The sequence below is a fragment of the Suncus etruscus genome, chromosome 3 (genome assembly GCF_024139225.1).
Source record: "Suncus etruscus isolate mSunEtr1 chromosome 3, mSunEtr1.pri.cur, whole genome shotgun sequence".
Taxonomy (NCBI): domain Eukaryota; kingdom Metazoa; phylum Chordata; class Mammalia; order Eulipotyphla; family Soricidae; genus Suncus; species Suncus etruscus.
In genome coordinates, this window is record NC_064850.1 from 87,918,571 (window position 1) to 87,940,258 (window position 21,688).

Below are 21,688 nucleotides of genomic sequence, written 5' to 3' on the forward strand. Positions count from 1 at the left end.
AAAGAGAAAATATAATTTGCAAAAACATACTCAGTGATCTGGACCTGTAACAAAAATTTATGGTATGCAGCTGCCTATTTCAGTGGTCTGTATGTACATAAGCATGTACATAAGAGGTCTCAAACTCAATTTACCTGGGGGCCGCAGGAGGCAAAGTTGGGTGATCCTTCAGTGCAAAGTCAGTAGTAAGCCTTGAACATTGGGGGGTGTGACCCAAACAACTAAAACAAAACAAAACAAAAAAAGATTCCTCTAGGGCAGGGCCACAAAATGTTGTACGGAGGGTCGTTTGCAGCCCACGGGCCATGAGTTTGAGACCCATGATGAACATAAATACATCAGAGTAGCAAATATAATTAGAATGAAATGGATAATTTGCAGTATTTTGTCAAATCATTGTCAGAATGAGCTCTGTATTTGGAGACTAATATGATAGAATACTGAAATGCATAAATTAGGGCAACTAACCTATATCTCCAAGAACCTCTATGGACAGAGAAGTTGAAGAGTTATTTTATACATGATAAAAATTAAGGCACTAAAACATACTGATACTGGCACTGCAGTAGTAGTCTCTGGCTTCCAATCGCTTTCTTCACTTGCTTCTGTGGATAAAATCATTGAAACATTACTTACTATAGGCCTCTTTTGTGAGAGGTTGCTTGAACACCTGTTCAGTCTAACCAGTTTTTTCCCTTGTTGCAGGTTTCTTTTTAGTATGAAAGCCAGTAAAGGCTTTTTGTTGCTCTTCTTCCACTTGATTTGTTTCCTTCTACTCACATACCCTGGCAGCTACAGTGTTCGGAGTTTTACCATTTAGTCTGTTGTGATTCTTAATGAAGTTATTCTAAATACTATATATAAGTAATACTATTCTGTATTTATCCTTCTGGCTCACTTCATTTACCATAATATCTTCTAGTTTCATACATGTTGTTGCAAATTGCATGATTTATATAATTTCTTTTTTCTTTTCTTTTTTTTTTTTTTTTTGTTTTCGTTTTTGGGTCACACCCAGTGGCACTCAGGGGTTACTCCTTGCTCTATGCTCAAATCGCTCCTGGCAGGCTTGGGGGACCATATGGGATGCTGGGATTTGAACTACCATCCTTCTGCATACAAAGCAAACTCCTTACCTCCATGCTATCTCTCTGGCCCCGATTGTATCATTTCTTATCATTATGTAATAATCCATTGTGTACATGTACCACCTCTTCATGATCCACTTGTCTATTGTTGAACATCTAGGTTGATTCCAACTCTTAGCTATTATACTAAGTGCTGCAATGAATAGTGATGTGCATAAATAATTTTGGATAAGTATTTTTCTATCCTGGGTTTAGGTACCCAAGAGAGAGATTGCTGGGTCATATGGTAGATTGGAAATGATTCTTCTGCACTCTGGACAAAAACTGGATCCTGAAAGGAGAAAAAGTTATATATGTGCATAATACCCCTTCAGTAAAAATATTGCAAACCATAGTGTCTAAAAAAAAAAATAAAAGGAGAGAGAAGGACATGGAGAGGGAGGGAGGGAGGGAGGAAGGAAGGAAGGAAGGAAGGAAGGAAGGAAGGAAGGAAGGAAGGAAGGAAGGAAGGAAGGAAGGAAGGAAGGAAGGAAGGAAGGAAGGAAGGAAGGAGGGAGGGAGGGAGGGAGGGAGGGAGGGAGGGAGGGAGGGAGGAAGGAGGGAAGGAAGGAAGGAAATGGAAGAGAGAAATTAAAAGAAAGAAAAAAAGAAAGGGGGCAGGGGGAGGAAGGAAGGAAGCAAGCAAGCTGGGGACATTGGTGATGGGAAATATTCACTGGTGAAGAATATTGGACTTTGTATAACTAAAACTCAATCATGAGCAACTGTAATTGAGGGGAAAAACAACTATATTATGAACAATCTTGACATCACTGTGTTGAAATAAAGTAATTTGAAAAATGACTGAATAATCAAACATTTCTCAAATCCCAAAAATATCTTAAGTAAAACTTTATACATGTACAATTATTTTATATGTGCTCATTTTTAGAACTTTATGTGGAGTGCCTTTATTTTGTGGACCTTGGTTGACCAGAAAATACCTGAGATTTAAATGTAGGATTTAAGAAAAATAAAAGGCAGTATGATTATAATACCTAGAGATGTGAGCACAGTTAGAAAAATAACTGCACTGACAACTAACATGACAATGACAGTGAAAGAGCGAGAGAAGCAGAATGGCTGTTTGGAAGACAGTTAGGGATGGGGAAGGAGGTAAATGGGGAACATTGATGGCAGGAAAGTTACACTGTTGGAGGTGGTGTACATTCGAACACTGAAATCCAACATTTTGTAATCATAGTGCTTAAATAAATTATTTAAAATATATATTTAACTATTTTTTGTTTTGTTTTGTTTATTGGGTCACACCTGGCGGCACTCAGGAGTTACTCCTGGCTCTCTGCTCAGAAGTTGCTCTTGGCAGGCTCGGGGGACCATATAGGATGCCGGAATTCGAATTGGGGTTCATCCTCTGTTGGCCACATGCGAGGCAAATGCCTTACCGCTGTGATATCGCTCAGGCCCCCTCTTTAGCTAATTTTTTGGGGAGGGGGACAGTTTGGTCACACATGGGGGAGCTCAGGAGTTACTTCTGGCTTTGCGCTTAGAAGTTGCTCCTTGCAGGCTCAGGGAACCATATGGGATGCCGGGATTAAATCCAGAGTTCATCCTGGCAAACGCCTTACCACCGTGCTATCGCTCTGAGTTCATCCTGTGTTGACCAAGTGCAAGACAAACGCCTTACCACCGTGCTATCGCTCTGGCTCCCTATTTAGCTAATTTTTTTGTTTGTTTGTTTGTTTTTGGGCCACACCCAGCGGTGCTCAGGGGTTACTACTGGCTGTCTCTGCTCAGAAATAGCTCCTGGCAGCACGGGGGACCATATGGGACACCGGGATTCGAACCAACCACCTTTGTTCCTGGATCGGCTGCTTGCCAGGCAAACACCACTGTGCTATTTCTCCAGGCCCCTATTTAGCTAATTTTAATGCTGCTCTTTATTCACTGTAGAATCAGCTCCCTCTGTCCTATGATAGATTTTGGTTTTTGAAAAGCCTCTTAAATAATGCAAAATAATCTTGTTTAAAAGTTACTCAGGCGTACTCTTTTGTTTTGCCGGAATACTTTGCCCATGTTGTTTAGGAAATAAATAACTTTAAAACATAAATGTAGTCCTTCAATGTTAATATGTACCTAAAATACTACTGTGAAAGATATGTAAGCCAATATAGTCAAAATAAAAATTATATATAAGAAAAAAACATAAATGTAGTAAACATTAATTTCCATCAATAACCATTTAGTCTTTCATGTGCAATATATTTGAAAATAATTTGAATATTTGAGAATAGATTTGAGAATATTTTTCTCTTTTTTTAACTTGTTTGTTTGTTTGTTTAGGGCCACACCTGTTAGTATTTAGAGATATTCCTGGTTCAGTGTTTTTTGGACAGTATAGGGCCAGAGGTTGAACTCAAAATTCCTGCACACTGAACATGTGCTCCAATCCTTTGAGTTAGTTAGTGCTTTAAGACCTGGTACTTTAAGCTAGATAGCTAGGAAGCCCTAGCCCAGTATATTACACTCTTAATACACAGGTAACATCGTGCTGGATATGATTATTTTACATAAACAAAAATAATTTGGCTTCAGATAATAAACTTCAGTTTCATGCCAGCACTTAGACATGCTTTCCCCCAAAAGACATTTGCTCTTTTAGAATGGAAGGCCAAGAGTAAAGTAGAGTTTTTAATAACCTTTTACTATTAGCAAGACAGAAACTGAAATTCAGTATCCAAAGACATGAGACTGTGCTAAACTTCCACAGGCTTGAGACCCCACAAAGGATACAACTTTCAATAAAGATGCACCAGAAATAGATTCCGTAGTTCTTACAGGAACTGAAGTCTAGCTCCAAATTACCTTAATCTAATTTGATAAAGAAAGGGTCATTAGGGTAGTTAGTAGCAAGAAGCAAATTTAAATTTTTTCCAGAAAAAGATCATCCAAGGCATATTATCGTTCTTTTTTGTTTTTGGGGGGCCCGGTGACACTTAAGGTTACTCCTGACTTTACGCTCAGAAATCACTCCTGGTTTGGGGGACCATATGGGACGCCAGGGAATCGAACTGTGATCTATCCTAGGTCAGTCGCGTGTAAGGCAAATGCCCTACCACAACGCTACCACTCCAGCCCCATATTATCTTTCTCTTTAATCATTTTACATGCAGTGTAAAAAAGGAAGAAATCTACCCACAGAACATGAAAGGTGTTATAATCAACTTTAAATTATGTATCACATTTTTAAAATCAAATAATAATAATAGAAGAAAAATTTTTTTTGGTTTTTGGGCCACACCCAGCAATGCTCAGGGGTTACTCCTGGCTATGCGCTCCTGGATTTGGGGACCATATAGGATGCCTGGGGATCGAACCATGGTCTGTCCTAGGCTAGCTTGTGCAAGGCACACGCCTTACGGCCTGCACCACCGCTCTGGCCCCTAGAAATTATTTTAGAAAGCAAACAGCTAGGACTGGAGAGAGTACACCAGGAAGAACATTTGCCTTGTATAAGGCTGACCCTGCCAGCAAACATGGTCCTCCCAGACATGACAGAAGTGATGACTGAGTGCAGAACTTGGAATAAATCCTGAGTACCACTAAGTGTGATGCCAAAAAAAAAAAAAAGAAGGGGAAAAAGAAAAGAATTTAAATTTCAAAATGGAGTCAAAATGTGTTTTTTAAATGTAAGAAAATATAGGTGTATCCTTGTATTATAGTAATGTTTTTTTAGATAATATGATATCAAGGCATAAGGATATTATGTTCAGAATACATAAAGAACTCTTTAATATTTTTTAAATTACTTTATTTAAAAACCATGGTTTACAAGGATGTTCATAATACAGTTGTTTTATTTTTTTATTTGTTCATGGCTGGAGTTTCAGTCTTATAATGTACCACACCCTTAACCAGTGCACATTTCCTGCCACCAAAGTCCTGTTTCCTTCCCACCTCCCCTCTGCTCTCTCCCCTGCTTGCCTCTCTGGCATCTCTCTCCTTCTCACTCATTCTTTCTCTCTCTAGCATTTTTCTCTCTAGCATCTCTCTCTATCTCCCCTTCCCCTTTAGACACTGGTTTACTGAAGTGGTACCATACTTAAGATTTTTTTCCTTTCAGTACCTAGTTCTTGTTCAGAGTGATTGTTTCCAACTACCATTAACATACTGGTCACTTCTCTGCCATAACTGCACTCCCCTGCTAGCTGTGGAAAGCCTTGTACCATGGCCCAGTTACTGGCCCTCATCTCTATTGCTTTTGGGTATTATTACCATACTATCTTTTTTTTATATATATAAATCCCACAAAGAGTGTGATCATTCTATTTAGCCTTCTGCCTCTGGCTCATTTGCTCAATATAATGCTCTCTATATCAATTCATGTATAAGCAAACTTCATTACTTCATTTTACTAACAGCTGTGCGATGTTCTTTATCCACTGTTCTGTTCTCTGGCACTTGGGTTGTTTCCATATTCTGGCCATTGTGAATATAGAAATGAACATAGGAATATTTTGCATTGTATTTTTGAGATCTTAGGGTATAATCTTAGGAGTGGTATTGCTAGGTCATATGGAAGCTTAATTTCTAATTTTTGAGGCATATCCATATTGTTTTCCAAAAAGACTGGCCTGTCAACATTCCCACTAGCAGTGAATTCTCCCTGCATCCGTAGGAAGATAGTTGTTCTTGGGTTGTTTTTTTATTTGTTTGTTTGTTTTTGTTTTTTATGTGTACCAGTTTTAAGGTGTGAGATGATAGATATCTCATTGTTGTTTTGATTTGTATCTCACTGATAACTAATTATGTGTAGTATTTTTTTTAACTTGCCTTTTGGCTGTCTGTATTTTTTCATTGAAAAAATTTTATTTTTATTTATTTATTTTATTTTTATTTATTTATTTATCTTGGTTCTTGGACCACACCTGGTGATGCTCAGGGGTTATTCATAGCTATGCACTCAGAAATCGCTTTGGCGTGGGGAACCATATGGGATGCTGTGGGGGCGAACTGCGGTCCATCCTAAGCTAGCTCGGAAAAGGCAGACGCCTTACGACTTGCACCACCACTCTGGCCCCAACTTCTTCCTTTTTTAAGGTAGTTAGATATTTTATCTTAAGCTCTTAGATATAAACCCCTTGTCAGATGGGTATTGAATGAATAGTTTCTCACATTCCATGGGAAGTGTTTGTATTCTTTTTTTGGTTTTGGGTCACACCCAACAACGCTCAGGGGTTACTCCTGGTTCTACGCTCAGAAATCGCCCCTGCCAGGCACAGGGGACCATATGGATGCTGGAATTCAAACCACTGACCTTCTGCATGCAAGGCAAGTAAATGCCTTACCTCCATGCTATCTCTCCGGCCCCAAGTGTTTGTATTCTAATCATGATTTCCTATGAGGTGCAGAAGCTTCTTATTTTAATGTAGTCCCATTTGTTTATATTTGCTTCCAATTGCTTGGCCAGTAGTGTTTTATTCTTTAAGATATCTTCAGCTTCAATGTCATGGAGTGTTCTGCCTACATTTTTCTCTAAATACCTTATGGTTTCAGGTCTGAAATCAAGTCTTTAATCCATTTTGAGTTTACTTTTGTGCATACTGTTGAAGAGTGGTTTGAGTTTGCTATTTTCCATGTTACTGACCAATTTTCTCAACAACATTTGTTGAATAACCTTTTCTTGCTCCACGTTGTATTTCTTGCCCCTTTATCAAAGATTAATTGACCTGAGAGTCAGACTCAGGATATTGAAGTCTATTCCATTGATCTGAGGATCTGCCTTTATTTGAGTGCTATGCTGTTTTAATGACACTGCTTTATACTTCAGTTTGGAGTTGGCACTATAAGAATTATAATGAATTATAGGAATTGCATTAAATCCATTAGATGCTTTGGGAAATATTGCCATTTTAATGATGTCAATCCTCCCAAATCATGAGCAGTGAAGGTGTTTCCATTATCCTTGTGTTCTTTTTTTTTCCCTTTGTTTTTTGGGCCACACCCAATGACGCTCAGGGATTACTCGTGGCTATGTGCTCAAAAATTGCTCCTGGCTTGGGGACCATATGGGATGCGGGGGGAGGGGGGGTGTCGAACCACAGTTGGTTTTTTTTTGGTTGTTTGTTTGTTTTGTTTTGTTTTTGAGCCACACCCAGTGGTGTTCAGGGTTTACTCCTGGCTCTGCACTCAGAAAACACTCCTGGCAGAATGCCAGAGATCAAACCCGTGGTCTGTCCTGGGTCAGCTTCGGGCAAGGCAAATACCCTACCGCTGTGCTACCACTCCCACCCCTCTTTATTTCTTGAAGAAGTATTTTGTAGTTTTCTTTGTCTTTCACCTTTTTAGTTGATTCCACGGTACGGTATTCTGAGGCACATTTGTGATTGATTTTTTTTGGGGGGGGTTCACACCCGGCAGCTCTCAGGGCATACTCCTGGCTCAATGCTCAGAAATCGCCCTTGGCAGGCACAGGGGACCATATGGGATGCCAGGATTCAAACCACTGTCTTTCTGCATGAAAGGCAAACACCTTACCTTCATGCTATCTCTCCGGCCCCATGATTGATATTTTTTAAATATCTCTTCACTTTCATTATTTGTATATAGAAAAGCCAGGAGGGTTATGTATTAATTTTGTGTATATATTTACTATACATATCTATTATTTCTAGAAGCTTTTTTTAGTCTTTATGATTTTCTAAATATAGTATCATGTCATCCACAAATAGTGAGAGCTTGACTTCTTTTTCTATGAGAATGCCCTTAAAATATTTTTCTTGCCTAATTGCTAAGGCAAGTATTTCCAGTACAATATTAAATGGAAGTGGAGAGTAGGCAAACATATACATACCAGATCTAGGAGCAAAGGCTTTTATTTTTCTACATTTAATGTTTGCCACAGGCTTATGGAAAATGGTTTTAACTATATTGAGTGAAGTTCCTTCAACTTTCGTCTTATTGAGAGTTTTGGCCTTGAATGGGTGCTAGATCTTGTCAGATGCTTTCTCTGCATCTACTACTATGATATGATTTCAATTTTTTTATTGATATGGTATATTATATTGATTGATTTGCATATGTTTAACTATTCATGTATCCCTGGGTAGAATTCTGCTTGGTCATGGTGTATGACCTTTTTGATGAATTGTTAGATTCCATTTCCTAACATTTTGCTGAGGATCTTTGCATCTTCGTTGATTAAGAATATCAGCCAGCCTATAATTCTCTTTCTCTTTCTCCTTTTTTCTCTCTCTCTCATGTGTGTATCTGCTTTTATTATCAGGGTAATTTTTTATTCAATCTTGGAGTCTAATAATTTATCCATTTCTCTTAGGTTCTCTTATTTTGTGGATGAAGATTCTCAAAGTAATTTCTGTATATCTGTTGTGATATCCCACACTTTCCTTTCTCTTTCTTTTTTTTGGGGGGGGGGTTTGGGCCACACCCAGTGTTGCTCAGGGGTTACTTCTGGCTGTCTGCTCAGAAATAGCTCCTGGACCATATGGGACACCAGGATTCGAACCAACCACCTTTGGTCCTGGATCGGCTGCTTGCAGGGCAAATGCCGCTGTGCTATCTCTCCGGGCCCTTCTTTCTCTTTTTTTCCTTAGGGTTCTCTTTCTCTCTCTCTCTCTCTTTTTTTTTTTTTTTTTGAGCCTCTATCAATCTTGCTTATTTTTTTTCAAGGAACCAACTCTTATTTCAATGATCTTTTGGATTGTTTTTTGGATCTTCACTAATTTTTGCTTTAATTTTTGTTATTTTTTACATCTACCTGCTTTCAACTCACCTTGTTGGTCATTTTCCATTTCTTAAGCTGTATCATTAAGTTATTTATGTAGGACTTTTCTTCCTTACCAAAGAATGTTTGCAAAACTATAAAATTTCCTCTTAATACCACTTTTGCTGTCCCCCCCCCCCCCAAATTCTGATAAATCTTGTCTTCATTCTCGTTTGTTTCCAGGAATCTTTCATTTCCTCTTTGATTTTTGTCTCTGGCCCACTGGTTGTTCAATAGTGAACTGTTTAATTACTAGGCATTAAAGTTATTTTTCCATTTCTATTTGTAATTCATTTCTGTTTTTAGTGCATCATGTTCTAAGAAGATAGTACAATTAATATTCTCTTGATTTTTTTTAAAGGTATGTTTAATGACCCACACTGTGGTTTATCTTGGAGAATGTCCAATATGCATTGGAGAAGAATATGTATTCGGCTTTGATAAACAGGGATTAAAAACCCCGTATTTACTCAGCTCCTCTCTTGCATTTCTTCTTTCAAATCCATTATATCCTTGTTGAGTTCTAGCCTGGTTTATGTATCCAGAGGTAACAAAATTATATTAAAGTGTCCAATTACTGTTGTGTTGCTGTAGATCTTTCATCATCTTTTAGCAGCTGTTTTTAAGTATGTTGCTGTCCCCCTTGTTTGGAGTGTCATTTAGGAGTTTCATTTATTCCTGATGTATGTATCTCTTGATTAATAATGAATGATACTATCTGTCTCTTATAAACTTTTTAAGTCTGAAGTCTATGTTGTCTGATGTTAGTATGACGACCAGCCAGTTTAAGGTATTCCTTGAATAATTGTCCTCCAACCTTTTACTTTGATTCTGTATTTGCTCTGACTACTGCAGGCAGCAAAATGTTGTACTCAATTTCCTGATGAATTTTGCCACTCTGTGTCTCTTAATTGGTATATTAGACTAATTGCTATTGAGAGAGATGATTAGCATAGGATTTTTTGGGTTTTTTGGGGTCACACCTGACAGCGCTCAGGGGTTACTCCTGGCTCTACGCTCAGAAATCTCCCCTGGCAGGCACGGGGGACCATATGGGATGCCGGGGTTTGAACCACCGTCTTCTGCATGAAAGGCAAATGCCTTACCTCCATGCTATCTCGCCGGCCCCAAGCATAGGACTTTTGTGCCAATCTTTTCGTAAATGTTTGATATGTGTTTAGGGCTAATCTAGCCTTAAATTACCCTCATTTCTTTTTTAAATTTGGTTTTGAATCTTTAAAGTTTCTGAGCTGTTGTTTATCTATGAAGTTGTGCATCCTCCCTTCAAACTTGAATGGGAGTCTAGCTGGGTAAAGCATTATTGGTGAGGTGTTCATTTCATTGAGTTTTTTCACTATCTCACCATTGCCTTTGGGCCTGACGAGTTGCTTGTGAAAATCTGTTGTAAATCATAAGGCTGCTCCTTTGTATATATTTTAGTTTTTGGATCTTGCTGCTTTCTGTCTCTATTGTTTTCATCATTGTGTCTAGTATTTTTTGAGGTGCTTTTATGTGCATCTTGTTTAATTGATACTCTTCTGGTGTCCAGAATATGGGTGCATGCATTCTTCAGTTCTGGGAACTTATCAGTAGTGGCGTCTTTGTTACTTTTTCATAAGAGTTTTCTTCCTGGATCTCTTGAATCCCAGTGATTCTTATGTTGTTTCTATTTATTTTAAGGATTATTTTTTCATCACAAGTTTGTTTATTTGAAGACTCTTTTCTATCTTCTGCTGGTATCTGGAGGTGTTTTGCACTCATCTTCAAGTTCACTGATTCTATCCTCAGCAGCTGTTGCTCTGCTGGTGAGGCCTTCCAGTAGTTTTTACATTTTGCCTACCAAGTTTTTCAGTTCTGTTGTTTCTGTTTGAAATGTTCTCATTTCTCCTCATATCTTCTTGAGTCTTATTAGCCATCTGGTCATGGTTTCTTTGCATACCTTGAGCATCCTCTACATTTTCTCTTTAAAATCCTTATCAGAGTGGTGGCATACATGGCCAATATGTTGAGTTTTCAGATCTAGCATCTTCATGAGCTAATCATGGTGGGGTTCTGTTTACTTTCACATTGTAACCTTTGTCATGTGGTGGTGTTTTTATGTGTTTTGATGGGGCTCACTGGCTAGAAGATTTGTGCAATTGCAGAGTGAAGTAAGAGTGGCCCCATTCTTTTGACCACCCAACTGGTTTTGCTGAAAAGCCCCTCCCCTTGTCCTGGTGTTTCTCTTTCCTCAGGGTGCACTGACCTGGGATGAAAGTACCTCTTCTGAGTCAAAGAGAGCACTTTACTGCATGCCTCTGTTTATATACAGTTTCTTGGGGCTGTGTGTCTGGGCACAGTCCAGCTAAGGTAGCTGGAAGATCCCTCCCCTTGTTCTGATGCTTTTCTTTCCTTCAGGGCACATTGACTTCATGTGAAAAATGGCTCTTCTTTTTTCTTATATCTTGGACCATAGTTTACTTTTCTTTTATTATTACATAATATCTTTGTACCATAGTTTACCACTGATGACTGACTGGATATGGAGATATTTGTACTCTTAAAACATCATCAAGGTTGAGAATTACTTTCAGAAAAGTTTTTTTGCATGACTTAAACACATGCAAAATAAATATGTCAACTGGTGGTGGGGGAAATAATACAGCAGGGGAAGCACTTGCCATGCATGTGGCAGTATCCAGTAATATCCCCAAAGCCCACCAGGGTTGATTCTTTAGTGCAGAGCAATGAGAAACCCCTGAGCACTGTTGAATGTAACCTCAAAACCAAAAATTTAAATATAAATGGGAAGAATAGAATCTATGTGGGGAAGGTGAGGAAATAGATTTAAAAGCATTGTCTCATGGTGTCAGTGAAATAATATAGTGGCCAGGGACTTGTTTTCCAAATGGCAGACCAAGGTTTGATATCAAATATGGTTCCCCAAGCATCGCTACGAATGGTCTTTGAATATAGAGCCAGGAGTAACCCCTGAACACCATTGGTGTATCCCAAAGACAAACAACCAAAAAAGAAAAGTATTTTAAGTAGTATAAATATTCATTTATAGTATATGCATAACAAGTTAATAATATATGTTATAATTTAAGTCTTCTGTTCTAAGAGGGAGAATCAGAATGATAAAAAAAAAATAAATAACAAATGTAAGAATGATTCTGGTAAGACTTTCCAGGGTAGTGGTTAGAGACAGCATGAGTTTTTTGGTAGAGGAGTGCGCTCTGTCTTACTAAAATGACGACACTCTGTTTTCTCTGACTTAATTATGGTCTCACTGCTTGCCAAAGTGTAGAATATGCTGCCTCCTCAAAATGAATTTATTGAAATATTTTAATGGAAGAATAAAAATGGTTTAAAATGATGAGAAAATAGACTAGAGAGAAGTAAAATAAATAGAATATTGGCAGCAATGAATTAAGCCTAAATGCATCAGATATGTATATGGCTCAGTAGTAGAGTACTTCTTTGCATGTCAGAAGAGGAAAAGAGATTCCAGTGGGTTCAGGCATTGATAAATCATTTTCCTTTGCACTCCAAAGAGGTTGTGCATGTGGACCAAAACTACCTCAGAACTACACCTGGGGACTCAGATGTTTATCCTCCCCACCCAACCCCCAAAAGAATGCCACCTTCTGGTCTTACCATTATGTTCCTCTAAAGTACAGTTCTGGCATTTGGAGTGTAAAGGAAAATGTGTTATCGATGCCTGAATGCACTGGAACCTCTTTTCCTCTACTGAATAGATTCTCCAGCAACTCCCAGAATACCAATCTAAACAGACCTCTGGATGAAAAGACTGCTGTTGGGTTCCTCTTCTTAAAGCATTTAATCAGCCAGTTTCCCAGTGCCCCAGGAATTTCCTGTAGGGGTGCTGCTGACTGTTTCACTTCCTACCTACAGGCTGCACTCAGGCTCTGACTCTCAGGTTAACACTGCCAACTTTCAGCTCTATAAACTCCCATTCTTTCAGCCTCCTTCCAACACAGCCATCTGGAAGCCACATGGGCTTTCTTCCCATTTCTCCAACCCTTAGATTCCTTAATGTAGGAGGGCATATGCTTCCCTTATCTGTCTGGTCCTAAAGAAGATCCCTTCCTGCCTAGTTCCAAGTTGTTGATTATTCTTTCTTCAGAGTACATTCTACAGCTGCTGAGAGATTTATGTCGTATGTTGTTTTTTGCTTTGTGTCTTTTGGCTCCTGTGTTTCAGTCCACCCAAGGTTGCCATAGCCACTTAGATCTGAGACCTATCCCTATATATGACCTCAAGAATAGCTTTAGCATGAGAACTCAGGACCTAAAGACACTACACTTCCCCTGAAATAGTTGCCGTGGGGAATTCAAGATGAAAATTGCTAAGAAAAGGGTCACAGCAGTGATTTAAGTAATGAAGCCTCTTGTTCACTTTTTTTTTTTATCTTTTGAGCAATATTGCTTTCAGTTTATCACTACAAAAGACCCTTCAGATTGTTAGCAAATCTGAAGTTTTAAGAAAGCAAAAAGCTTTCATCATCTTCTTGACCCCCACTGTGCACCACCCCACCCTGCTACTGCCCTGCCCAATGGGAATTAGTTATTTTACAATAATGTGGTTGCTGGCAAGAAACTATGATCAGTTTGACAGAGCATAGCATAGTGAGGGGCATCCAAGGAAGGCAGAACTTTTGGGACAGGATTACTGCTTTCAGAAGCAAGTACCTTAGAGTACTGGAATTCACTGAACTAGAACTGAGGCCCCTGGTTTGATCCTTGCCCCCCCCCCAAGTAATTCTTGGTATTGAAGAAATAGCTCAAAGAGTGGAGTGCATACTTTATAGGAGGTGTTCATATTTAATCCCCAGCACCCATATTTCCTAAATGCTGCTGGGTGTAGCTCCTGAACATTGCCAAGTATGAGCAAAAAAAAATCTTGGGCTACATTCGGGTGCTCTCAGGGGTTACTCCTGGCTCTTCGTTCAGAAATTGCTCCTGGAAGGCTCAGGAGACCATATGTGGGATGCCGGAGATTGAACCCCGATTGGCCATGTGCAAGGCAAACACCCACCCACTGTGCTATTGCTCCAGTCCCAAAACTAATTTGTTTTACAAAATGAATTCTTTTCTCTTTATTTTTCCTCCATATATATCCTTTTCTTCCCTTCCTTTCTATCTGATGTCTATTTTTATTTATTTGTATGTTGTTATTACTTTTTGGGGGAGGCTACACCCAGTGATGCTCACAGCTTACAGTCCTGGTGCTGAGCTCAGAGATTACTTCTGTTAGAGCTTGAGAAATCACAGAGTGCTAGGGTTGAAACCTGGGTTGGCCGTATTCAAGGTGATCATCCTGCCTACTAAACTATCACCCCCACTTCCTAAACAGCTACATTTTTTGTTGTTGGTTTGGGGCTGTTACCAGCTGGAAAAAAGTGGATTCCCTTTTTTAAGCACACAAATGTCAAAAGCTGTTGCAATGTTCTTGCCTTCCCACTGAGCCCCCGGCAGAGTGGGGACCACCCTAGTCAAATTGTTGTAGTGAATTTCACAATAAAGGATACGAGCCTCAGCACTTTATTGAACTTCCTATCTCATAGAATCAGCTTTGTTAATTATGTCACATCTCTAGTTCTAAATTTAGGCTTTTTTTTTTAATCCAGAGTTTACTATGCGAATATTTAAGAAAAATTCTGCCAAAAGTAATTTTTGCCCTGGACTTCAATTTGGTTTTCTGCTATTTTTAGATGACTCATTCTCCTACAAATAATTTTATAAAAAAGAGATGCAAGCTCTGTGATAGCATACAATGTATGCTGTACATGTATTTCTGTAGAAATTCTTTTTCTTCTTGCATAGGAACTCCTGGCTTTTTAAAAAATAGGGAATGGAAAGACATTGTATTCTTCACTGTCATGTGTTTGGCCTCATCAATTTTTGTTGTTCCTAAAAATAAATGTCCTCCTTGTCTTTGGGTGGGGTCTCCTTGCAGCCCTCAGCTCTGACAAATCTAAAAAAAAAGGCAATGGCCTGTGCAGAAGCCTTCCTGAGAAGCTGTGGGGATGTGCTTGCCCCAGAGGCACCTAGGTTTCTGAAATGGAGAAATGGTTTTCTCCTTATGGATAGAAGGGTTTTCTTTTTTTTTTTTTTTTTTTTTATTACCTGCTAAGGGGGAGGTACTGACTGTTTGCTTCATTCACTCCTATATCCTAATTGATCAGAGTTGCTGGAGGTATGTTGCCCTTAGTGGAGCTAGCTGTGAACTCCCTCAGCCAAAACTTAAGCCTAAGGGAATCAGAATTCTTTCTTCTGCAGTTTGTTGAAGCAAGAAGGCATAATAATTGAGTATGCCCTTTCTCACCTAACTGGTATACCAAAGAAAACATCTGCCTAGGCTTAATTTCTGTTTTGTTGGGTTTGTCCTCTTGGAGAAGGTGAATCGAACTAAGGTATTTATTTATGAGTAGTAGGGTGCTTTCTTGTATCCTCTGCTATTTAAATATCACATAGGAAGATAGTAAGGCAGAATAAAGGGCTGCCAGAAGGATCTGGCTAGGAGAAACAGGGGAAACAGGGCATTTGGAGTGATGTGTCACATCCTGGCCTTGCCACAATTCTGGACTGATTGGTGAGTGGCTTTGACTCCTGGCGTCTTCTCCAATCTCTGCTACCTTGATGGAACTCGGCTCTCTCTCCTCATTTAAAGAAAAGGCTGTTTTATGAGATTCCAAATGAAAGAATTCTTTTTTCTTGAGCTTTTCCAGTAATAGAAGACATTTGATGAGATACCTGAGAATGGTAAATCTAAAATTGGTGAGATAGGGCCAGGAATGTGGTTCACCAGCACAGTACTTGTCCTCCTTGTGCTAAATTTAATCATCAGAACCTCAGAAAGAAAGAGGGAAGAAAGGGAGAGGAAAGGGATGAGGACATAAAGTACTGATAGGCTGGAGAGATGGTTCAAAGTGTTGAATATCATGATTTGCATGCTAGACAACAGATTCAATCCCAGGCATTTCATGTGAAGTAACCTGAGTTCCAGACAGTAGTGTGGCTCCTAAGCACCACTGGAGTGGAGGGAGAGGAAGAAGGAAGGAAAGGAGGGAGAGAGGAGGCAACAAAACACTGAAGCCTCTTTTTTTTAACCCTCTCAGTCCCCCCAACTAATATAATATGGACTAAAGAAGAGATGCAAAATATCTTAGGAATATTTCAGCCAAAATCTAGTATTTTATGGAAAGTAAAACACAGGACCTGAGACGCTAACCATATGTCCAAAGCTGCCAACTTACGGTGGCAATGCAGAAAAAAAGAGATTCTTCTGATAGCTAATTAATTCAGGATTCTTTTCTCCACTACCATGTGTAAAACTTTATGTTTACTCATTACATAAGTAACACATATATTATAGGCCATAATGTATTCATTAATGAACAAATAAGAAATCTTACAAGAAAGTGATTAATGAACATGTAGTTTGGTTTTTTTTTTTAAAGTTCTGACTCAGTGGAATAAAAGGACTACAGATTGCAGTAGGAAGCCCTATCCTTTGTTAAGACAAAAAGTGAAATAACATTTCTAAACTAGTACAGTTTTCTCAGTGGCAATGTAATGGTTTAAGTAAATAATCTTCAATTAAGCTATGTTATTTTTAGGGGAAAGTAATAAATAGTACATGTATATATTAGGTAGAAATAAAGAGCAAGTTTTTCAAAAATTTATAAGAAAGTGAAAGTCCAAAATTAGTAGCTATATCCATATACTATACTATTATAGAATAATATGATATGTGAGAAAAATATTTATAATGTTTAAATGAACTTAAATGAAGTATGTAATCTTAAATGAAGTATGCAATCTCAATTCATAAAGATCTTAAATGTTTAGAAAATATGCAACAAAGTCTATCGTCACCATTAAGGCAGTAAAAAATAAGTTATCTTTTTTAAGGTTTTCTAATTATAAACATGCTTTTGTAGTAGAACAATATTTTTAAGTTATAGATCTTGAAAGAGCAAGATTATCAATGATTATATTTCTAACATGCAATACATCTTCTTTGCCTGGGAACTGAGTCAACATCTTCTCTTAGAAGGGAATTACTGGTATCTGATTTTTAATAGGAAAGAACTAGAAGAGTTGGCAAAAGATAAAAGGAAGGCTTCCATACTCAATGACCCAGTGATGCCAATCAGTCTTGTCCCCTGTTCTCTTGGACTTGGCATAAAGCACTCATTAAGAAGGTCCATTTCTTATTTATTTCCTGCTTCCTCATTCTTCTCTATTTTTACTATTCTCTCTCTGTAGTTAGTGGTCAGATGACAGTGGTCAGATGACAGCACTGAAGAACCTGCAAGTGGCCACTACTTTGGACCAATTGGAGAACTCTTAACAGTATCCAAATGGAATTATAGAAATCTAATTTTGTAACAAGTCATTATAGAGGTACCACTGCCCCAAGAGTGAGAGCTAGAAGTCCAGAAGGTATAGATAGATAGGTCCTTCCTGCTTTGTCTTTCCTATTTAGTTAAGAATTGTGGAGTCCTTGGATGCTTATATATTATTCTACCTAGCTCAGTATACTTCATATCTTTATTTCTCCACAGTTTTCTAGAATGTTTGGTTACAGTATCCAATAGAATTTATTCCACCTAACAGCATTTTTTAATTCTTTTTGCGGGGGGGGGGGGAGTCCACATCTGGCGGCGCTCAGGGGTTACGCCTGGCTTTGTGCTCAGAAATCACTCCTGGCAGGTTCGGGGGACCATATGGGATGTCAGGATTCAAACCACGTCCATCCTGGGGTCCTGGGTCCATCTGCATGCAGGGCAAATGCCCTACCACTGTGCCCCCACCTAACAGCATTATTAAGGTAGCAAGTGACTTTCAGGCTTATTCTTTGGGACCAATGGAAAAATCAAAAACTAATTCCGTGGGGAAGACTTTTAAGAAAATATAGATTGGGAATGTTTCGTTTTATTTAAACTCTTTGAGTAATTTGACCATAATTGGGTTGGATAGGAGTGGTTATTTGATTTACTGGGTTAAGTAATGGACCTTAATTGAATCTGTTATTTGTAGAGCCAGGGCTACTCTTGCTTTGTTGCCTCCGCCTCCTTCCTTCGGTTACCCAGTTAACCTTTATTTCTTTTTTCTTGCAGAGTAAAGAAGTTGGCCAGCAGCTCCAAGATGATTTGATGAAGGTCCTGAATGAGCTTTACTCAGTAAGTCAGATGCATTGCCAGGCTCGCTCTTTAGCAAACAGGACAGCCAGCATTTGGCATCTTGTAGTGTTGATCACATCAGCAACTGAACTGAGCAATGTTAAGGACAGTGCATGGTGTCCTCATTGGAGTTGATTCCACCCATAACTTTTTTTCCAAGTTATTATTTTCATTCTTTTTTTGTTGTTGTTGTTGTTGGTGGTGGTGATGGTTTTTGGGTCACACTGGCAGCACTCAGAAATTGCTCCTGGCAGGCTCGGGGGACCATATGGGGTGCCGGGATTCAAACCACAGTCCTTCTGCATGCAAGGCAAATGCCCTACCTCCATGCTATCTTTCCAGCCCCTCCAAGTTACTATTTTCAAACCTCAATGAACTGAAGAAAAATTTCACAGTAAGAGCCTTCCTTAATTTTGCCAAGTTTACTCTGATTTTATTTGGGCTATAAACCCTAGAGATGAGTATGACTTAGCTCTGACCCACTTGCAGCAAATCAAGTCCCCATAACCTACTGGCCAGGAGCATAGCCAGCATTTCACCATTGATATGTGGGGCCTATTGGAAAAGATTTATGGTTCAACATTTGCATTAGTTCTTGGATTCATTTACTGATTTGAAACACTAGCAGGTACTCCAGAGCAGTAGTTTCAATCTTTTATACCTTAGGCCCAGCACCTGTCTGAGCACCAGTCTCATTAATGAGCACTACAGTAGTAGAACAGTGGTTTTTAACTTCTGCATTCCTCTATTGATCTCATGCATGAGCCAGTGTTTGAAAAACATTGCCACAAATGGATGTAGAGTCCAAAATACACAATGTGGGGCCAGAGAGCACAGCAGTAGGGCATTTGCCTTGCATGCAGCCGACCTGGAAGGGACCCAGTTCGATTCCAGGCATCCCAGATGGTCCCCCAGCCTGCATGCAGAAAACAAGAGTGACCCCTGAGCACCACTGGGTATAGCTCAAAAACCAACCAATAAATAAATAAAGTTAAAAAATACATGATGTGACGAACTACTTTGGGCAGAAAGAGTTTTGCATAAACCTTCTGGAGCTTTATAAAGACCAAACTTCAGTGATGAGGCAGACTTGCAAGAGAAAACACAATCTGTGGTGAGAAGACTGGCACCTCAGGCACGTGATGCCAATGACTGCTGCATGTTTCTTCATGCATGGAAGGTGGCGGTACTTGTTTTCCCCTGGCCATGTTTTATTAATTATCATTCAGTCGCATATGCACATTAAGGAAATTCCTACTGCCATAGAAGGAATATTTCAGTTGTGCTGTTAAAGTCTTTCAGGAGCCTTTTCTAACATGCCTTTTTAGGGCCATGCTAACCCTTTGTGTCATTTTTCTAGGGTTGCCTCATCCTGATTTGGAGGTGAAATTGATTTCCTGATTGATTGATTGATTTGCATTTCTTCTTTCATTATTTTTCATTATTTTCATTCTTCATTCTTTTAAAATTCACAAGCAGAGAGGAAGTGCTGACATGCTTTCAGATCTTTGGGATTCAGAGAATTCCAGGTTTTTGATCGAAAAACCTAGATGTGGCTGTCTTGTCATGACAAGTATTAAGCAAGTAAATATGGTAGAGTAATGGTCAGATTTGTCTCCAGTGATGCTTAATTTGTTTAGAACTTCTTCTCTGAAGCCAAGTGTACAACTCCTAAGTTTTCATTTCTTTCAAATGAAGAGATTTTTTTTAGAGACTGGATAAGTTTCTTAAACCCCTTATCTTTTTTGTTTTGTTTTGGTTTTTGGGGCAACACCCAATGATGCTCAGGTTTACTCCCAGGCCTCCACTGAGGAATTACATGTGGCTTGAGAACCATATCATGGTGGAGATCTAATCCTAGTCAAGTCACATGCAAGGCAAGCACCCTAACCACTATACTATCATCCATTCCATACTTCTCCAACTTTAGAGCATCTTTTTACCAAAAAGAGCTAACAAATAATTCATTTTTCTTCTAAAAAATAATTCACTAAGATATAAAATGACATCGATTTTTATATTAATCCTTTTATTTTTCTACAAGCATCTTGAGTCTTTGTTATTTGCTGTTTCTGGTGAGAAAAAGATTAGGTAAAGGCAAACACCAAACCAAGTACAATCTGACATACTACTTTTTTGGGGTTTTTTAGGGCCACATCTGGTGATATTCAGGGAAACCATGTACTGCTCGGTACAAAGTCTGCACTCAGACCATTGAATTACCTCCTTAATCTCCAAAAATCAGCATACTTCAAATGCAAGAAGACAGACTACGGAGAAAGAGCAGCCTTTAGGAATCTGTTAGCTTTATTTAGTCAAGATTCTCATATTCTGTGATTAAACAACAACAAAAAAGTAAAATTTGTGTTGGAGTGGGGAAGAAAATCCTATAATTGCTGTTCTCATTGAGGATGGCTGGCCTCTCCAGGTATCCCAACATGTTTAGTGCTTTTCTGATCACAGTGAGGGTACATTCATGACAGACCATGAAATCTGTGCACTGTTTTACAAACTCGGAATATTCTGGACATGATATACCCTACAATGAGGTGAATTTGTACACATTGTAATAATTTGTATGAGGCCAAAGTAAAAGAATTTTGTCCTCTAATGGACACAGAAAAGAAGAAAGAAAATAGAAGTGTAGGGCCCGGAGAGATAGCACAGCGGCGTTTGCCTGGCAGACAGCCGATCCAGGACCAAAGGTGGTTGGTTCGAATCCCGGTGTCCCATATGGTCCCCCGTGCCTGCCAGGAGCTATTTCTGAGCAGACAGCCAGGAGTAACCCCTGAGCACTGCCGGGTGTGGCCCAAAAACCAAAAAAAAAAAAAAAAAAAAAATAGAAGTGTAGAGGGCACTAAAAAGTTTCAGAGCGAAGTCTGGTGTAGTGGTCTCAGCAGGAAACATTCAACAGTGCCTGTAGACATTTGTTTGCTTATTTTCTTGTTTTTGTGTGGGGCTATCCTTGCTCATTAGTTACTCCTGACTTGGCCCTCAGGAATCTCTCATGGTAGTGCTCAGGACACAGGATGCCAGGATTAAACCTAGATCAACCTTGCCTGCTGCATGCAAGGCATATTCTCTACCCACTGTACACATTCCAGCCCCAATGTCTGTAGGCCTTTAATTTTTATTTTGTTTTTTTGGGCCACACCTAGTGATGCTCAGAGGTTACTCCTGGCTATGCACTCAGAAATCACTCCTGGATTGGGGGACCATATGGGACACCGGGATCAAACTCAGGTCCATCTTGGGTCAGCCGTGTGCAAGGCAAATGCCCTACTGCTGTGTTATTGCTCTGGCCCCTTTGGGCATTTTTATTTTGGATTTGGATGTTTTGTTTAGTTTTATTTTGTTTTTTTGTTTTGTTTTGTTTTGTTTTGTTTAGAGGCCATACCCTGGTAGTGCATAGAGCTTACTACTGACTGTCAGTCCTCAGGGGACTTATGGGATGCCAGGGATCAAACATGCAAGGCAATCACCCTATATACTGTACAATTGCTCCATTTCCTGTAGACATTTTTAATTTGCACAAGTAGGCTAGAGTTTTCAGAGCCTAAGGTGAAACTAAAATTCAATGATGCAAATGACATTTTCTCCCCCAAACAAAGAATTATGTGCTCC

The 21,688-nt window shown here is 39.1% G+C and overlaps 1 protein-coding gene across 3 annotated transcripts in view; it reads left to right on the plus strand.

Annotated features, from left to right (window-relative positions):
* SRGAP2 (SLIT-ROBO Rho GTPase activating protein 2) overlaps positions 1-21,688 on the plus strand; it is a 335,545-nt gene that overhangs the window by 231,142 nt on the left and 82,715 nt on the right. For all 3 annotated transcript variants that reach the window (XM_049770931.1, XM_049770932.1, XM_049770933.1), the window contains exon 4: positions 18,002-18,064. In XM_049770931.1, coding sequence (XP_049626888.1) covers positions 18,002-18,064 — 63 coding nt within the window. The remainder of the gene's footprint in view (positions 1-18,001; positions 18,065-21,688) is intronic.